Genomic DNA, 21,318 nt, shown 5'->3' with positions numbered 1-21,318 from the left:
TAATATATTGAACCTTATTTATAAACAATATAAAATAATTTTGGTTTTAAATATAATACTAAAAACAAATTGAGTTTATTTCCTTTTCTAAATGAGTGAAATTTAATGTGTAAACATTTTAATTTATTTCCATTGATTAAAAAATATTTTAAACTATGCAATATCCATCTCTATATAAATCCATTATAGTGAATAATCGGGTGCATATTTATTGATCTTTTTAAAAATAAAAAACATATCATATAAGTTTAAGTTATTCGAGCTAATTATAAACTTAATTATGTCACTATATATAATATCATTTTAGAATAATAATTAATATATATCATATTTTTCTTTCTCATTAACTATGTTATATATAAATATATAATAAAGCGGTTTTATGTCATCAAAATGAGTTTAATAAAAATGTTTTCATATAAATTGCTTTAAACCGATTCTTTGATTAATTTTATAATTATACTCATGCTTTGGTTGTAATGATCAATTAATTTGGGAGAAGTTCAACATAATTTTACTAGAACCCAAACATATGTTATGTATTGAATTTTTTATAATAAAAAACTATACTTTTAAGGAGAATTATATAGTCATTAATATAATTATTATAATTTTTATTGGTAGCGTTGATTCTAATATTATCCCGTTAAAAATATTAAGTCAAAATTGTAATGTTTCATTTGATGTTTTATACATACAGCTTTAAGAACATATTTAATGAATTTATACCCATATAGTATATCAATTAAACATAATATATTTTTCGTACTTAGTATCATACTATTCCATTATGATTACTATTATTGCTCTTGCTGATATACCACTGTACACTACAGCATGCCAATATTGCACTTAATAGGAGCATTTTAAATCAATGTATAATCTTTCTCTGTTTCATCGTTTTAAATAAAGTATTTTATAACGTATATATTATTTGTAATAACAATATATTTAAATTATAATTTCATAAGCATCTGCATATATAATAACCCATTATAAATATTATTGATTCAAATTAAATAATTATTATTTGATCTTTTGACAAAATTAATATTAGTATTTAATTATATGAATTTTCCACAATAAACAATATTGCGATATTATTTATTAGTAAAATATTTTACTATTTTATATGTATATATATGTAATAATTGCTATAGTTCTATTTATCATATTATTTATAATTATTGAACAAAATGTGATATATATTTTAATATACTCATATTTATCTTTTAACCATTTTTAAATATAATTTATTTATACCTCAAAATTATAAAACTTAAAATAGTGTATATATTGTTCATTTTTTATTGTATTATTAAAAATGGTAGATGCATAAAATGCATTTTATAAATAACGTTGTATTGTCGAACCTCGATCGATTGTTTATGAATCTATATTTTATTATTATATATTAGTAGTTTGTTTAATTAATGTTACAAACACATATATTAATCTGAATATATATTGTAATATAGAGGAATATTCAAAATGTTTTTTATTATAATCTATAGATGCCTATTCAGTTTTATTATTACAGTTTTGTTTGGGAACTTTATAATTGAAATTAAAATAAATATGATACAAATAATAAATTTTGCTAATATGTTTCATCAAATAAAGAAACATAATGTGCTATTCATGATTCAATATTGCCCCTGATTAACAAGACTTATGTAATAAATAATAAGGATTCTTATATATAGTTAGCAAAAAATTAGCAATAAAATATAAAATGTGAAGTTATAATATTGCCACATTTAATATATACGAACGAATTCGATGAAAGTATTATAACGTATGAAAAATATGTTATGCGCCTCCTTTCATATTAATGGATAGTGTCTTTTTTGGTTCCATATTTGGATTTCATTTCGAGATTAAACTACGGGAATGGAACATATATTTAATCAACATTTTCATATCAATAAATATGACCAAATTATAAAAAATTAAATTACAACATCCACGAACTCTAATTCAAAATGCAGATTCAGTTAATAAACAATAACCCATAATGCATAACCTTGACCCATAATGCAAATGATCCCTAAACCTGAACCCTGAACCCTGAACCCTGAACCCTTGAAATAGCTTATCAATTCCAAATAATGAATACTAATATAAAAATGGAAAATTATTATATATTTTTTGATAAACCCATATAAGGAATCACAAAATTATAAATTAAATATTATAGTTCTTAATTCCTTAATATTTACCTTATAAGCAATTCCCAAGAAAGCTGGTATTACAGAAAATATCGATAAACCTGAAATTAATGTGTTTAATATCGACGAAATAGTGTTGTTTTTGTCGTTGGAAGAGGTGGAATACTGCTACAACAATTGCAATTTTTATCACAACTTTTTTAAAATTATCATAATAAGTTGATAAACTAGACAATATTTTTCTATATGAACTGTTTTCATTAATATCAAAATCATTATTAAGTTTTTCAAAAATTCCAACAAATTCTTTACCTTTTTGCGAAATTGTGTACAATCTGGCGTATCCTTATTAATATCATTGTACATGCTACATAATGATTTTAATAAATTATAAAATTTAGATATAATGTTCTTATCCATATCCATCAAATAGTTTTTATTAATTATAATATTATCAATAATGTTAGAATAATCTTTACTATTAGTTGAAACCAAGCTATGTCCTCCACGTTGATTTTTATATTGATAATAAAAGTAATTTAAATTGGTGATGGTGCTACCATCTTTTAGCTTTAACATATGAATTAACCATATGATAATATATTCGTTAATATTCATATTCATTGGTACATCATTGTCAACCAAATCAGAATCATAAATTTTTTTAAGAAGGGATATCCATCTAGCCATAATTTTATCATTATCAGTCTCACAATTATTACACTCCCATGAATCCTCTATATTATCATTATTTTCTCGTTCCACATCAATCAACATTACATTTTTTACAAACCAAATAGTGCGTCTGCAAAACAATATATTGTTAATAATATTGTTGTTATCTAATAAATTGCAACCAATTTTCGCTATTTTCAAATATTCATTATTTAATGTGAAAATTTATGTAATACAATATTCATAAAAATAAAAAGAATTTATGGGTATGTGGTGAAAATAATAATTATATTGCCAGAACCTTTTATATTTTTTATGTAAATGATAAATATTTATCGATGTTAAATGAATTTGTAAAAAAAAACGTCTTTATAACTATTTTGATACAATTCATAAGAATCAAGCAAGATCAGTATTTTATTACATATGCATACAATAATATTGCATATACAACCAATATTATTGCTAAAAAATTGGCCAAAACAAATCAGGGTGTATACTCGACCAAAAAAAACCGAACCCTGAACTCATACTAATCTTATAAAACTATTAAACATATCATAATATATATGTATACAAACGATAATACTAAATAGTATTCTTTAAAAAGGGGAACAACGAACTTTTAACTATTATAATCCATTTGTTTTATCCTATTTGTTTAATGTGTCATACATACAATATCATTATAATAATAATATGTTGCTATATTAATCATTTATTATCACTATAAATTCCATGATATATATTTATGAGTTAAATTCTTTCAAAACTAATGATAATGAATTGGAATATATCCAAAATTTTTAATATTATGCATAATATTTGGTTAGCTAGCTATAAATTAATTTTTCAATAACACGCTCGAATGTAGTATTTTAAAAAAATACCTTATTAAATTTATGTTTTCTTATTTAATGCAGGAAAAAGTTTAATAACAATAATTTATATGGAATATTTAAAATTATTGCTATATATATTATACTTTTTATATACATTGTTGTTTTTCTTAATTATTTATATCTTTAAAATTTTATACTGCTACCAAGAACATACCCAATATTCATTAACTATTATAATTTTAATATTTATTAGCTTTAAAACAATATAAAATTGCCCCGAAAAAAATTATTATAAAAAACATATAAAATTTAGCTAACTCCACTATAAAATATCATTTATCATGCAATTCAAAATAATATGCGACGATTTTATTAATAATATGTAATTAAATTCGATCGACGCAATAATATAAAGCCAATTAAGAAACCAAATAATAAAATTAACAAATTTTATATTAAAGATATATTTTTATATAATAGATTCACAAAAAAAATATATGTTAGATTATTTTTAAGTTTATATTTAAACAAATTTTAATTATTAAAAACTTTAAATGTTACTATCATAATATTTATTTATTGCAATTTATTTTTTATCTTATTGTTATAATAAATTCTTATAATTACATTAATTCGCTTTATATATTTATTATATTTTTTGCTGTTATTAAAATTATTATATTATAATTTTTTTACTTAATTTTACGAAAATGAAATTAACAAAAGCATTATATTTTATTGCCTTTTTATTGGCCATAAACGTTTTCGCCCCAGGATCTAATAATTATGTTGAAGCTAAACCCGCAAAAGGCAATGGAAATTCTCTTGTTAACAAAATTAAAAATAACAAAGTTGCATTTATATCTACATTAATTGCAACATTAGCATTAGCAGCAGCTGGTACCACTTTTGGTGTAATGCATTTAAAAAAGAAAAAAGGCTCTAAAAATAAAACAGCAGGAGGGAATGATGATACATCATCAGACAATGGATATTATAAAAGACAAACAATATTTGATTATGATCCAAAAATGTATTCAAAAATCTACTAATTGTAGTTTCTGACTGATATTATCTATTTTCATATCATATTATGACAGTAGACCATAAATTCAAGTATATCCCATACACTGTACAAATTAATTGATACAATTAATATAATTAAACACATCAATAAGATGGTAATAATTCGAGCTATTTAAATATCTTTATGTTATCAATATGCCTTTCTTGGAATATTTTATTCTTATATTCCATATATATTAGATCTATTAAAAAGTCCCAATATTTGAGATACAATTCCATAACTTATATATGTTCGCATTTTTGCTTTATAATGATTTAACATCAAATCCATTTTGAAAAGGCAGCACATTGTTTTCCAGTTTTTTTCCCTTTTGTTGGCATAAATTTTTATTTTAAGAAAAATATCGTATTATTATTATTAAAAAATATATTATGAATATAATACATATATAAGATGCTGCTCGCCCCCTTTGCAGTAAAAATAAACTTTGATTTATTGTTTATTGCAAATAGTCCGTGATATATGTTTTTGCTTGTAAGTGATATTTGATCTTAATACCATTTATAGTAATGAAATTAATGAGATGATTAAAACGATTCAATACAAATGTTATATTGTATGAATAATTTGTTTATACCATCATTTAAAGCATATAATGTCAATATATTTTATGCATGCATATATATAACTTTGTAATAAACTACCTAAAACTGTGTCTCTTTAAAAAAAATTTCATATAGATTAATAGCGAAAATCAAATAAAATGCAACATAAATATAAACAATATAAGGTAACAATTTATTCCATTTTGATATCATTGCAGCATGGCGTTAGAAAATTATAGTATTAAGTAAAACATATATTTAGAATAAAAATATTCATAAAATGAACATATTATGATATATATAATTCAATATAGCCATGAACACTAAATAATTAATACTTAAAGAACTGAAACGCGATTAATAATGTAGAAAATACAGACGTGCCACTAGATTCTGTATTCTATATGTATTATTAATATACAATAATATTTTTAAAAATAATTATATATAAAAATCGGATAAGTGTATGACATAAAAAAATAAATAAGCAACTAAATAACAAATAAATAACAAATAAATAAAATTTTTAAATTATTTATATTTTTTAAATAAATAGTAGTTTTTTATAAGTTATTGGAGAAAATTGTTTTCTTTATTTTTAATTATATTTATCTTATTTTTCGAGTTGTTAACATTTAATTATATTTCGTATTATATAATATCGCCGCTCACACTTTTGAAGGCATACATGCATATATGTGGCGTCGAACAAAAAATTATATATATTATAAAATATAGTAAATGCACTAGTGAAATAATATAAAACACACAATTGTTTCATTGTATGGTTGTATTGAATAAAAAACGTAAATATTGTTATTTTAAAAAGAACAAAATAAAGAACAATAGTAACAATTTATTATTGTTTTAAAACATTAATGATATAATAAAAAAAATACACACATATAAAAATATCATTATTTTATATAATAATAAAAGGTTATTAAAATTATATGTACATGTGTACCATATTCTTAATAAAATCTTATAAATAACAATGTATGCATGATATAATATTATTATTAAATTATTCTTAAAAAAAATAAAATTAATATGTGAAGCCCTACTATTTGTTAATGTGTGTATCTTATTTTCACATATAATTTTCGATATATTTTAAGCTTTTGAAATTATTGTTTTGTATTTTAGTTGAATTGATATGGAAGTAAAAAGATAAAGATCATGCGTATATTCAAAATTAGGAAAAATGGTGCCATTTCCTAATATAACGAAGGTGGCCCTGATCGTATTGGGGGTAATAATTGGGAATGCGTTTTGCCGTTCCGTTGAAGATAATGTTAATGAACTAAAGAAAATGATTGATAACAAAGACTTATATGATAATTTAATGAAATTGCAACGTGAATTAATAAAATCGTTAGAATCCGATAACGTAAAGTTTCCAAAAGCAACGAGCGAATCTAAGAAATATATTGATACATCTAAGTTTAAGGTAATAATTTGTGATGACGCTTGGAACGGTGGAGATGCTATTGAATGCATTATACCAGAAGAGCAAACAGGGTTGGAGGATATAATAAAATATGAGAATATTGCAAAATGTGAGGGTATGAAGTCGTATACTCGAGAGGATTCGAGTTTGATTAAGAGAAAGATGATACTTATAAGAAGTTTGAAAGTAGCAAAAGTGATGACTTTGAGTATGGATTTATATAGAGAAACAGGTGATTTGAAAAAGGCTCTAAATGCGGTGGATGATGTATTATATGGTGAAGCGGGATCAAATAATGAAGGAAAGAATGAGGTGGCAAATAAAACTGATGTATACTTGAATATGTTGATGCATGATGTTGATAAGCAAAAGTTGTATGAGATGAATGACGGGTTTTTCACGACAGATGGAAGCTTTGAGTTTGGAGATAATTTGGAGCGTATCGCTAGACAGCACCGCATAGGATTGTTTCAGTTGATCGGGCCACACTTCCCAGGTAGGACATCACAAACTTGTTTTTGCATTAAATATTGAATTTTTTACGTGTGAATTAAATATACAATTTGTATTACACTACACTTTGCACTTGTTTTGCAATAACACTGTTTCGGATTAAGTCAAATATTTCCTTTTTTTCTTGACTTCGCTTTTTTGTACAGCACTCGGACACTTCATCACGCTTTCGCTGGCTAACAAAAACTATGTAAACTTTTTCGAAAAGGGAAAGGGGCATTTTATAAGCTGGCAAAAAATTCTGAGTTTCAACATGTCGGACAGATTCAAGGCACTTGATTTAATGTGTAATGTCGAAGGAAAATATGATATATTAAATAAAAGAAGAGTAACTTATTTAGAGCAAAATAGAAAGGCAATATTTGATGAATGCAATATTTTAGAATTTTTAATTCATCATTTTAATAAGTATCAATGGTCTTTAATTTCAAGGACTTATGATGATGAATTTAAATCGTATTATCATTTAGAACACAAAGATATGAAAGAAGAATTTTTTAGATATATGTGTAATGGTTCAAAGAAATGTAATATATACAATAGTGATCATTTCTTGGATAATGATAGTGATGATAATAAGGCTGTATTGAAAAATGTGAAATCGTTTAATGTAGATGCACCTTTCAATGTGAAGGACAATTTTGGTGTTTTTGCACACAATTATTTGAATTTTTCCCCGAAGCAAATTGTGTACATGCACTTCTACAACTTGTCTGGAATATTGAGTAAGCGAAATGTGTTTAGCAAATAATATCAATGGTTTTGTATACTACCACTGGTTTGGTTTATTTTTTATTTCTATTCCTTTTATTTTTGTAGATAACGAAATCGAGGCGTATGTGGGTTCTTTGTATCTTCCCGGATATTACAATGGTAACTAAAATATATCCACGTATATATATTCGTTCAAATTTGTTCGTTCTATTTATTCATCGCTTTGATTTCCTTCCTTTGCAGCGATCCAACTCGCCTTTGATGATGAAGTAACTTTGAAGGACCAATTCACGAATTTAACTAAATGTAATTTTAATATGTTATAATGCATGCTTCGTATGTGTATGTATATATTATTTTTGTATCTATGATTCCGTAAATGTTGGTTTCATTTGTAGGTGTTACGAGCTGTAAGGCATATGACAAAAAAAATAAGTCTTCGAATAAATCAAAGAAATTAACAGCCAAAGAGGAAAAAATCGTGTCAAAATGTAACATTTGCAAAGGAGCTTTCGATATTATGACTTTGAAAAATGAATACAGCTTATCAATGGTTGAAAAATTTTATAATTATGTTACAAAAGTAATTGAAGCGAAATCGTTAGGAAGTATAGTGATCAATATGAATATTTATGACGAATATAACAACCTTTTATCAAATGATTTAAATTGGTACACATTTTTGTTTTTGCTTCGATTAACAAGCTACAAAAGTAATTAAAAAATATAAAAATCGTATATTTTTAAATAATTATATAGAAAAATATGTGTATTCAAATTTGAAAATCTTATTTTTTTACAGAGATTCATGAAGCAAGTGTGGGTGAAGCTATGTATTACGACGTGAAAGATGAAGATACACATGTTAAAACAATGATGACAGATCATTGGTATCCATATTACATAAAAAGGGCTTATACCCTATATGTAAGGGCTCACATAGCTCCAGATCTTTTATCAGGTAAGCTATGTTGCGAATTTTCTACAATTTTGTTCGTTTAATTTTGTGTGAAATTTCTATAAGATATATTACATTCTTCTTTTTAGTGTTGGAAGGCTTGCTAAGACCCGAAACAATTGAAAAGATGAAAAAGGTCGTACAATACGTTATACACGTAAACTCTTTTATGCAATTAGATTTTTTCCACGCATTAAATGAACCACCACGTGGAACGTTCAGAAGAAACCCCGTATCTAGAGATCTTGAATGTCAATTTGCTGAATGGTCTAAACAAGTGGCTTCAGGATACTTCTTTTTACATTATGATAATCCAGCTAGAAGAGCCGAACTTTATAGAAAACCACCTTCACAAAGATTTGTAGCTCCTAAATATGACGAATTAGTAGAAATATTTAAGAAATATATTCAAAGTGGTTATGAATCTTATTTTAAACAGAGGCATGTAAAGAATTTGATAGAATCACATGATACATTTAACATAAACAATAAAATAATGATGATGAGAGATTCGTATGAATTATACATGAAGAATTATAAAGATATAATTTTTTTTGCAGAACCATTTATTATAAATAAATATTTATCACTTGTTCCAAGATTGCGCAGAATAACTGAAAGGTTGAATTTTATTTTTCATCATGCGCCAGGAAATTCTTACAACTTTTACAAATATGGTATGATTTACGGGTTTAAGCTGAACAAAGAGTACTTGAAAGAAGTTGGTGAGGAACTAGTCTACATTTATAAAAATAACAAAGGGACATTCAGTGATGTGACATTCCTACAGACGCTGTATTTATTGTGCAAGAAACTTGAAGGCAACTCCGGATCCCACAGGCGAAACGATTCGACGGTACGAGCATGTCCATAATTTTGTGTGTAACTTGTGCATTATTTTGTATGTATGAAATGTTGTGTATAATTTTAACGGTTTTATTTTTTCCTTTGCAGAGCATAACCAACATCTACATGTTCAACGTTTCAAAGAACTACTCGCTATTAAGTAAAGAGGCACGAATTAAAGAAATTGACGATAGCATGAAATCCAAGTTTTTGGCGAAGACGTTGTATTCCGTTCTTCATACAATCTTTTCAATAAAAATGAACAAGCAATTGGTTGAGTTGGACAAATATTACTCAAAGGCGAAATTTATTGGGTTATCTGCGAATCAAAAAGCTTATTACACGTATGCGTATGCACATTATGGTAGCATAATTGACACCATAACGAACAGCTTGATGCCATTGTATGCGAAGAAACCAATTACACAGTTACGTTATGGAAAAACTTTTATTTTTGCGAATCATTTTGGATTTGTAGCACAGGTATACGGAATTCTTAAACTTAATAATATGAAGATGCTGTGTGAGCATCAAGCAATTGCATCGGCGAACAACTATTCCATAGAGAAGAAGAGACAATTCGGCGCAAAAAAAATCTTCCCGATTGTCACATACTTTGCTGTGCTCAGGGCTTACCGTGTGTACCTCTATCCATTGGAATACAATTATTGGACGAGTGAAGTTGTATTTGCTAAGAAAAATTTTTTCCATCTTACGATATACTACAGTATGCATATGGGCACTCTTCTGTGGTTAGAAAGTAGCAGATTGTTTCCAAAGCCATTTTACGATCAACTACAGGATCAGACAAGTGATATGTTTATGCAGGGTCCACCAGAGAAACGACCATTGCATTCATTCACCCAAACTCATGTATTTGACATGATTAACTTGTTTACTTATCTGTTTTCAGTTTACAATGTTTTGCGTTGGTATGCATTTTATACAAACGTGATATACTTTATTATTACGCCAGTAAGAATTTTCAGTTCTTATCATAGACCTGGTCATACTCTGTTTGCCAACACCATACTAGAATTTGTGAAAGGTAAAACGATCGATCCAATTTTTAAGTTGACAAACAAAATTCTACGAAGCCTGAAAAGTTGGGGCGAATACAACGATATAATGAGTGCTAGGTTAAATGACAGAAATTTTAAGAAATTAATAGGAGGGAAGCGAATTAATGCAATAATTCCGAGTATGGCACAACTAGTAGATTTAGATAGAATGACCTATACAATGTATAAAGATGATAACGTATTATTTGAGGGTGTAAGTGAGGAGGAAGAATTCCTGAACGAAAAGAGCATAATATAAGGAATAGAGAAATATTTTTCGACTTCGTGTTTTTTTACGTTTTTAACTTTATTAATCAACTTTATGTTTTTTTACTTTTTTGACTTTATGACAAACTAAAAAAAATTAATGGACGGTAAATTTAGAATGATATAAATTTTTTATTCATTAAAGCTCAGAGAATGAGTGTGTGATACGAGTTTTATATGTGAAAGGTGAAAATAGTCTAATGAGGTTTGTAACAAAAAATTGGAAATTTTTAATTAATTTACAAACATGCGTTTAGGGGACCCCATATTATGGGCTATATTCTAGGTTATATCTTTATTTAATTTTTTATAATTTTAATACTAATTAAATATATGTACCATCCCGTATGTTATAAAATGGTATACTTTAAAACAACGAAGCAAGTAAAATTCCAAATTAATTTGAAGTATTACTTTTGAGTGTATTAATTATGCTACAGTAGTATACAAGCAATAACAATAATATTAATAATAATATATTAGTATTTTACTAAACACAAACACATATGTTATGTTTATTTGATACATTATATGGGTATAGATTCATTATATATGTCCTTAAAGGCATGACAGGATTAAAATTGCATGCATAAAACATCCAATGAAATATTGCAATTTTGTCTTAGTATTTTTTTAATGTGCTAATATTAGAATTAACCCCTACTAATCAAAATAATATTAACAATTGGATAGGTTCCTTAAAACATAATTTTATATTATAAAGTTTGCAATATATAATATATGCTAATTATGATTATAAAATGTTAATATATACAGTGACTTATTTAAGTTTATAATTAGTTAGAATAATTTAATTGTATATTATATGTTTTTTTAATCATAAAAGATAAATAAATATGCACTCAATTATTCATTATAATGGATTTATATAGAGAATAATATTAAGACAAAAAAAATGTTGTTGCACACTTTAAAATGCTTTTTAATCGATATAAGCAAATTAAAGCGTCTACATGTTATATTTCACTCATTTACAAAAAAAAATAAACTCAATTTGTTTTTAATATTATATTTAAAGCAAAAATTATTTTATATTGTTCATAAATAAGATTCAAAGATTCAATATATTATACAAAATAGTAGAATATATTAATGATATACAGGTAATGAAGCATACCTAGCATTTGAACAATTCAAATATAATATGTATTATCTTTTAATTCTTTATATGTATGCAATATGATATATTTTTGTCGTTTTTTCTTATATCACGCAACCCATGGGGGGCTCAGAAACTACAATTTAAATTAAACAAATGTGGAGTGCAAGCAAGAGGCTTTGTTAAATAGAAATATTCATATAATGAGCATATTAAATATAAATAGTTCAATATAATTCTCATCCCCTAAATCCTAAACCCTGAACACTGGTCCCCTGTACTTTTTTTTAACCCCTTACAATGTGTACATATAAATAAAAAATATGCCAAATTTATAAACCTGATAAAGCATAAACATTAAAAATTTGTATTCCAGTGGCGCAGAACATACACAGTATTATAATACTAGGAAAATTAAAATCATAATATTTGGGGTGCTCTATAATTTGTGTACGTTGTTTTTCTCCCCTTCCAATGAACTCATTTAAATAAAAAATTTTTGTTTATATAATTATATAAATTATTTTTTTTTTAAATAATTATTAATTTTTATATATATTCATTGGATATTCTTGTCCTTCTATCTTAAACCTAATTATATAACATATTTTTACACTTTTTAAATTAATACTTTACTTATCAAATACAAAAATGAATAAAGTATATATTAAGATTGTTTTGGCACTTTTAAGCCTCGCAGGATATATGGAAAATATAGCATTTGCAAGCGAAACCGATGAAAAATGTACTATGAAACCATGTGGCCTCCGCCAAAAAGATGTGTATGAAAAAATAAAAATATATATAAATATAATATAAATATGCATACTCGTCAAACATATCCCTTCATAATCATTAAATATTCAATATCCCATTTTATAAATTCATTTCTTTCCTTTTTTTTACCCATTAAAAATTATCTCACTTTCACCAATCATATTTCCAATGAAAGAATGGAGGAATACAAAGACAAGGAATGTGAAGACACTGACGAAACATTACAAGTAGTAGAATATGCACAAGATGCGTCAGTCCTTTTAATGAAACTTTCTGAGACTGGTGTAGAAAGTTACTCGCTTGATTCTAAAAAGAGTGAAAACGAAAATATATATTCTAAGAAAATTGGAAATGTAGATATTGGAAGGCTCGAACTTACTATTCCATCTTCCTCCAAGGTATCAAATACCAACAATATTTAACATATAAAAATAACTTAAAATTAAATAATCATTATTATATATATCCATATCTTTTTTTTTCATTAGTACATTGATATATTAAGGAAGATCTGGGATTTCAAAGATCACCAAAAAAAAGATAACAAGTTTATTGATGGTAAATAAAAAATAATCAATAAATTTAATGTTTTGCTATCACTATCAAACCATCTTTCAATTTACTATTCTTTTTCTATTGTTTTCATTAATATTTTCATATATTCACAATATTTCATTTATATCTCCACAATTATCGTTTTTTAGGAAAGGTTGTTCGTATATACTGCAAATATTGTGTCTTGTTTGAAAAGCAAATAAACTCCCAAAAAAGATATGCTATAGGAGCAAGAATTAGAGTAAGGACATTTTTTTTCCATTATTCCTCTAAAAATTCTACTATTCACATTATTATACATTAATTTACACAATACATATATCTTTTTATTCATTAATTTTGTAGAAAACAGATGACAAAACTGTAATTGTATCTCCTACAAGAGCTATAAAATATGACGGTGAAATCAATCAAGAAACTGATTTGAAAAAAATTTTCGAAAATGAAAAATCAATCGAAGCTGACATTGATCCTGAGGAAGCATTAACCAAATTGGGTGATAACATAGCTGGATTTGTAGTTAAAAGAGACGATGATCAAGTTCATATTACTTATATCAACGCTGTAAGAATCGCAAAAAATAATACCATAATCACTTTATTCTCATTTTAGCATTTATCTAAAATCCACATTCTCTATATGTCATATATTTTATGATATTCAAACACAAAATATTGACATTTTTTATATATTTATCCCCTTTTTTCGTAGATCGTTGAAGGAGACAATTATACCACCGATAAAAAAAATAGAGATATTACATATAAAAATATTCTAAGCATACCACAACAAATTTAACATAGTAAACAACAATATATACCAAGTAAAAGTCTTTCAGCACTTTAATATTGGGATGCATATATTAATATAATTAATTTATCTTTATATATAGTGCCTACTAAATACTATCACAGCAGTTTTATCGTTTTAAAATGAATATTTAGTATGTAATTTCTCGTTCTTTTTGTATTAAAATATATTGAATATGTTTAATTTCGTGATGAAATCAAATAATTAATGCTATAATCCAATTAAATTTTCTGTGTGATTACTCTTTATATTAGTTCGATCACTTTTTTTTACCGTTCCAAATTTATCTTTCGTACTCTTATTATTATCATGAAACTTAAAGCATATTAATAATTAATTGTGTATCAATATAGAAATGTCATAAAATATATCGATTGTCACCCTCAAATTAATATATTTATCATTTACTTTTATCCTTACTATATATATTTTGTTCCTTAAAGTTTGTCTTTGAAACCCTTTACAGAACCCAAATAATCAATACTAATGTAAATATTAAAAACGACAAATTCTATCACTTTTAATAACTTATTCCTTATATATATTTAAAACAATTCCTTAAGCAAATAAATATTATCAAATTATTAAAAATTATACAAAATTAAATGTAGTGTGGTACTTAACTCTAACCCATATATGGGCTCCATAAACACAACCATAACCCTGACCCACAATGTAAAAATTATATAAAAAATATGCAAAAACAGTACAAAAATAAAATAGATATACATATATAACTTATATTTTATTGATTATATGATAAAAAAATACTATTTTAGATAAGAATTTCTGATTCACGAAGTACTAATAATGTAATGAATGTTAATATGGAATAATAAAAAGGTATTTAACCTTAATTAAGTATTCAAACATTTCTTCATTGATCCAGCTTTTTAGAACATAAAAACCCATATCCCAAATTGGATCCTTAACAAGAATATAATATTGACACCTTTATAATGCACTTTTATATGCCATTGATTTATTGTTCATTCAATAAAACAAATGTTTATATATATCTGTTAGAAAATACCATTATATTTTATGTAAATTTTTCCTAATATTTGTAGAAAACAATTGTATGTAGCATATAATAGGAATTTAAGATGCATATTTTACATTTTAACAAAATTGTAGCATTTTTTCAATAATAAATAATTCGTTTATAATAAAATGATTTTTTTAAAATGTTTCATATATTATTAACTATTGTTATTAATAGAGCTTTGTAAAAAAAATAATGATCAGACATTAATAATCCTTGAAAATGGCATCTTTATATAGATTATGAAAATAACAAATGATAATGTTATATTCAACTATTACATAAAAATACATATTTTATTTGTCTCATTGAACATAATCATCTATAACAATAAATGAATTTACTTATTTATTATTGTTACGTATTTATATGTACTTTTAAGTGTAGAACCATGAATATCTAAACATTTGGTATTTAACAAAAAATGTAAGACATTAATTAAATTAATCATTCTATTGTGTCTCGTTTTCTTTTATAGACAAAAAAAATCAACAAAAAAAATAAATTAATAAATGGCATAGGATCGGCCTGCATAAGTTTGTATATATTTAATAATGGAGGTTTTCCTCTATAAACAGGTTTTATATATTTTTTAGTCTGTTTTTTTTTGGTAGATGAATTTATAATTATTTGGATTTGTTTTTTTCCACTAGTTGAGTTTATAACTCTTTTCATGCTTTTTTCTTTCTTCGAATTTTTTGCCGACCCAAATGATAAATACTAAAATAAAATGGCGAAAAATATAACATATTTTTATATTTATAATTATGTAATGACAAAAATATATGTAAATGGTATATTTAATAGTTGTACATTACTTACCTTATACATAATTGCTAAAAAAATGGATATCGAAATTCCTATAATGCCAATACCTACTATGTCACATTTTTTATTTTGTGCTATACACCATATTGATGGTTTTTCGTTAATTTTAACGTCAATTCCAGAAGTTTTATTTCCACTCCCTATATTTGAAGGACTTATACCAGAACTTGGTAATGTAGCTTGAGTAATTGTTAGTGTTTGAATTCCTCCCTTTCCGGCGTTTGGATCAAGTTGCTGCACTATGTTAGATGCACCTTTCTGAACTGTATTTTGGGAAACTTGCGTAGAGGTAGGTTTCTGGTGAGAAGATGGTGTTTGCGTGCCCGGTGATGTTGAAGTTACTGGTGGGAGTGGTAGCGTTGATTGTGGTGGAGATAGTGGTGGTGGTGGACCTGGTTGTGGCTGGTTAGATGTATCTGTTCCATCCCCTAAACTATTGGACCCAGATTGGTCACCACTTGGTTGAGAAGAACTACTGAATGGGTTCAATTTGCTAGTTACACTCCCAACAGCATTTCCAATATAATTACTAGATGTAGTTAAAGCACTTTTTATATTAGTCACAGCGCTACCATACGCATTTCTTGCTATGTCCACAGTGCTGCCATAAGCATTTTTTGCAATGTCCACAGTGCTGCCATAAGCATTTTGTGCAATGGTCATGGTTTTATTGTATGCATCACTAACTTGATTAGTGGCCTTTGCTAAAATATTCCTTTGAGTTTCATACATATCGGATAAACTAGGTAAATATTTTGTGGGACTTAAACGAGTTCCCCAAAAGTTTGACCAATAACTATAGGATGATCCTGGTGGCTTTGTCCCACTACCTGAAGTCATTGAGACACCACTTGGATCTCCAGGTGGTGAAACAGGATTAGGGGTTCCTAAACCACCATCTGTACCACCTGTTCCATCTCCTGCATTACCATTTGCACCCCCTTTTCCGCTACCTGATTTACTACCTGGACCTCCTGCTCCACCATTTGATCCTCCTTGCCCACTACCTGGATCACCTATTTTTCCACCACTCGATCCACTATCTGAAACTCCTGTATTGGCATCTGCGCCTCCTTTATTGACACTTACACCACCTTGCATATTACTATTACCTCCTGCTTGAGTATCTTTACCTGCTTTTCCAACACCTTGCATACTATTTGCATCTCCTTGCCCATTACCTGGAGGTACTGATCCACCAGATGGTACTCCTTGATCACTTTGTGCACTAACCGATCCAGTACTTGCTCCACTATCTGCCCCACCTACTTTTCCACCACTCGCTCCACTACTTGTAACTCCTGGATCGCCACCAGGATTTCCTGGTCCACCACTTAAACTTCCTTGTGCATTGCCTGAACCTCCGGATCCATCAGGCGATCCTCCTTTTCCAACATTTGTACTTACTTGACTACTTGCTCCACCAGCTGCACCTCCTGTTCCAACACCTGGTCCAATAGCTGAACCTCCTGTTACACTACTTGAACTTCCTTGTGTATGATCTGTACCTTGAAGTTGATCGCCTTTGTTATTTGCGGTAGTTCCTTTACTTACTGTGACACCATTTGAATCTTTTTTCCCATTATCTCCAGTACTTGTATTATCTGTAGTGTTTCCTTTTCCGCTATCTATACTGCTTGGTGAAGTTCCTCCTGCATCCCTTTGATTTCCCGGTCCCATCCCTTGGCTTGATGCTTGAGATCCTGGTGTGGAAGTATCCACATGACCTGGTTTCTTTTGTATATCACCTATTGGTTTTCCCCCTTGATTTTTTGATCCACCACTTGTACCTCCTGTGTCAGCATTTAGAGCTCCTTTCCCACCACCTCCACTATCCAATTTTCCTTTCTGAATGCCTGAACCTGTTGTATCACTTTTAGAAGCGTCTGATCCTTTGTCTGAACCCTTTGCTCCACTTTGGGGAATTGCCCCTAATTTTTGAGATCCTTGTGGTGGTGCAGGTGGTGGTGCAGGTGGTGGTGGCACTGCTGGTTTTGCAGGTGGCGTTCCTCCTAGTTTTGGTGGTGATGGTGCTCCTGGTATTATAGCTCCTGGTTTTGCAGGGTCTGGTTTTCTAGGTATTTGTGCTTGTCCTTGTACAGGTCCTGGTGGCGTATGTACTGGTTTTTTAGCTGGTGAGTCTCCAGATACTTGTTTTACATTTCTCGATGGTCCAGATGCTGATGCTGGTGCTGCTGGCTTTGGGCCTGATGATGTTTGCTTTGTAGTTGCCGGTTTTGCAGGTGCCGGTTTTGCAGGTGCTGGTTTTTGAGGTGAGGGTGGTAGTTTTGGAGCTGGTAATTTTGGAGTTGCTGGTTTTGTAGCTGCTGATTGTGGTTGTGATCCCAGTGATGGTTTTCCAGTTATTGGAGATTTTCCTGATTGACCATTTGTTCCACGTGGTGAATTCCCAGAATGTGGTGTTTGAATTCCTGTGGGAGGTTTATTAGGCTTTGTAGGGTCTTTTTGTTTACCCTGTGAATCTTTTGATGCAATCTTTTTTCCAAGTTCCTCATCCTCTAATTTCACTTTTCCACATCCCTCATTATTAAAGCTAAGCTCTTCAGAATCAGATACAAAATAGTGATCTTCATTTCCAAATGTTTTAAGAGATTCAATACGATTAGATAATAATCTGTTTATATTACTATCATTATTATTAATAATTTTCTCCCATCGAAAATCTTCATATATTCTTTTTAAACTATCCAACAAATGCAAATATGGTTTACAACTTTTAACGGCGTTATGAGTGGTTTTATAATAGTTACGACATTGGGCAGAATAATTTCCAAGAGTATCTCTATTAGGTTTTTTGGGATTTTTATTGTATTCAGTAATTAGTTTACATATATAACTAAGTAAGTTGTATAATTCGTTCATTTTCCTAATAGTAGCATCCTTATAAAGTCTTTTACTATTTATAACGTTCCAATATTTATAATTTCCTATATGATTATCTAAATACTTTTTATAAGATTCTTCCATGGTTGTTTTATAGTTTTTTTCTAACTTAAATAATTTATCGCCTAACCATATCATAAAAAACTCAATATGCCGGTTTTCATGGTGACCTGTTCCGTTTAAATTCTTAGTGGTTTTATTCAATTTCTGGTATAAATGTACTCCCAAAGCGTTAATTCTTTCATAATTATTTTTACAAGGGCGACGTTTTCCATTATCATAAGGGCAATAAGAATGTAATTCCGTGTTTTTCTTAAATTTGTCCTCATCGACAATTCCATTGTTAAAATATTCATCAGCCTCGAGGAGGAATTTACACTATGAAAATATTTTTAAAAGTTTAAATAAAAATAAATACTAATAAAAATGGCATTTAAATACAATTTAATAGTAATTTATAGGTAGTTCAATATTCAAGCAATGCGAAGACAGGTGTTTTAATTAAAAAATATGTACTTACTGCTCTACTAGCCATTGTAATGATATTTTATCTTTAATCTTTCGATGTTTGACATCATATTATTTATATATAAGATATATATACTGAACCAAACAAAGGCTTCCGTTAAGCACATTCTGATTATTTTAAATATTCAAATTAATATGTAATAATAATATGATTACTAAAGGAGCATTACGCTTACTTTTTATGGTAATTTATTTATGCATGCTTGATAATATATATATCTAATACCATTATTTTTAATAGAGTTTACAATTATCCAATTATGTAATTTTGTGCAATCATATAATAGGTTTAAATAAACATATTTCCTTATAATTATAAGTTTAAACATAGAGAAAAATTATATCTCCTCTTGTTTTTTTAATAAAGCGATTTCGGAGAATATATTACTATAAATATATAAAGAATTAGAAATATATTATCACTATAATTGTTAAAAATATATTTATATCTCATTATTGATATCATATATTGATATGAGTTATTATCCTTCATCACATGCTGCATATTTTAATGTTATTTCTATTAAATATAAAACAAATTGTTTATTAAAATTATAAAATTTAAAAATCATTCAACATTATTACTTTTTCTAAATAGATTATATATATTTTGTATTTATATTTTAATTAATAATATAAGTGAATATCTCATTTAAAATGTGCAATAACTTTGCTTATATGTAATTTTTTCTCTATATACAAATAATTTTTAATAAATAATATTACACTGCATATATGTATCTTTCTAAAATTAAAGCGAAAAATGTGCAATTAAAATTAATATAACTAATTACAAATAAAAACAATATGTAACTTAAATGGGTTCTAAAATTAGTATATATAAATATATATTGTCATTCTTATAAACTATTTAATATATAAATAAATACGAACTTCAATTTTAAGCTATAAAAACAAGCCCAATAAAATTATTTTCCTATGATTTGATTAAATTTTATAGGTTTATAATTTTAATATTTGCTCTTTATTTAGTGATAATAATAATCTTTTAGAAGCAATATAAGTGTATTTACCATTATAGTGCATATTGATACTTAGAATCTAAACATATCATATACTACATATTTTATAATAAAACATTTAGCTCAATATAGAAAACTATATTTTTACTCAAATTGCTAATAGAATTAATAATATATATTTTTATAGTGTTAATATTACTACATTAAAATTATACTCAAGTATATATTATAATAATGATTTTTTATCTTCTGCATCTTTTTAGTTTTAATAATATATAATTAATATATGCCAATGTATTCGAATCAAATGAATTTAATGGTTTGCTCGTATTTAATACTTTATCTAGTGTTATCATTGTTGGTTCCTGCTATATCACTGTATAGTACAACGGAATAATTAATGCGCTAAATAAAATTACTTTAAACCGATTAGTAATTTTCCTTGCTTCATTGTTTTAAATTATAACATTTTAGAACATATATAATATTTCGTAATAACATTATATATTTGTGATTTTGTATATATATAATAACCGAATATAAATATTATTAGTTCAAATTAAATTAATAATTATGCCCATTTTCGATAAAATTAATATTTAATTATATGAAGTTTTCATAATAAAACAATATTTA

The 21,318-nt window shown here is 26.7% G+C and overlaps 4 protein-coding genes and 1 pseudogene across 4 annotated transcripts, besides 1 other annotated feature; 3 read left to right on the top strand and 2 right to left on the bottom strand.

Moving 5' to 3' along the window:
* Positions 1-1,980: 1,980 nt before the first annotated feature.
* On the bottom strand, positions 1,981-2,948 carry PCHAS_1468400 (annotated as a pseudogene).
* Positions 1,981-2,948: a sequence feature (PIR protein, pseudogene;~CIR protein, pseudogene).
* A 1,450-nt stretch (positions 2,949-4,398) lies between these two features.
* On the top strand, positions 4,399-4,740 carry PCHAS_1468300 (early transcribed membrane protein; the record flags this gene model as incomplete). The annotated part of the gene is made up of 1 exon (XM_016799882.1): positions 4,399-4,740. One exon carries the CDS (start codon positions 4,399-4,401, stop codon positions 4,738-4,740), a length of 342 nt encoding a protein of 113 aa, XP_016655117.1.
* Positions 4,741-6,527: 1,787 nt separating this feature from the next.
* PCHAS_1468100 (cytoadherence linked asexual protein, putative) lies at positions 6,528-11,124 on the top strand (the record flags this gene model as incomplete). Its single annotated transcript, XM_016799880.1, has 8 exons — positions 6,528-7,269; positions 7,433-8,011; positions 8,106-8,159; positions 8,244-8,306; positions 8,399-8,713; positions 8,803-8,961; positions 9,048-9,814; positions 9,913-11,124. The coding sequence occupies 8 exons, from the start codon at positions 6,528-6,530 to the stop codon at positions 11,122-11,124; spliced, it is 3,891 nt and encodes a 1,296-aa protein (XP_016655116.1).
* A 1,779-nt stretch (positions 11,125-12,903) lies between these two features.
* On the top strand, positions 12,904-14,382 carry PCHAS_1468000 (fam-a protein; the record flags this gene model as incomplete). The annotated part of the gene is made up of 6 exons (XM_016799879.1): positions 12,904-13,034; positions 13,205-13,427; positions 13,518-13,587; positions 13,734-13,825; positions 13,930-14,148; positions 14,296-14,382. The coding sequence occupies 6 exons, from the start codon at positions 12,904-12,906 to the stop codon at positions 14,380-14,382; spliced, it is 822 nt and encodes a 273-aa protein (XP_016655115.1).
* A 1,504-nt stretch (positions 14,383-15,886) lies between these two features.
* Positions 15,887-19,706, bottom strand: PCHAS_1467900 (CIR protein; the record flags this gene model as incomplete). Its single annotated transcript, XM_016799878.1, has 3 exons — positions 15,887-16,159; positions 16,262-19,549; positions 19,692-19,706. The coding sequence occupies 3 exons, from the start codon at positions 19,704-19,706 to the stop codon at positions 15,887-15,889; spliced, it is 3,576 nt and encodes a 1,191-aa protein (XP_016655114.1).
* Positions 19,707-21,318: the final 1,612 nt, after the last annotated feature.

This window comes from Plasmodium chabaudi (genome assembly GCF_900002335.3).
Source record: "Plasmodium chabaudi chabaudi strain AS genome assembly, chromosome: 14".
Lineage (NCBI taxonomy): Eukaryota > Apicomplexa > Aconoidasida > Haemosporida > Plasmodiidae > Plasmodium > Plasmodium chabaudi.
The sequence above is the reverse complement of the archived record's forward strand: the minus strand, read 5'-3'. Positions and strand labels throughout refer to the sequence as shown.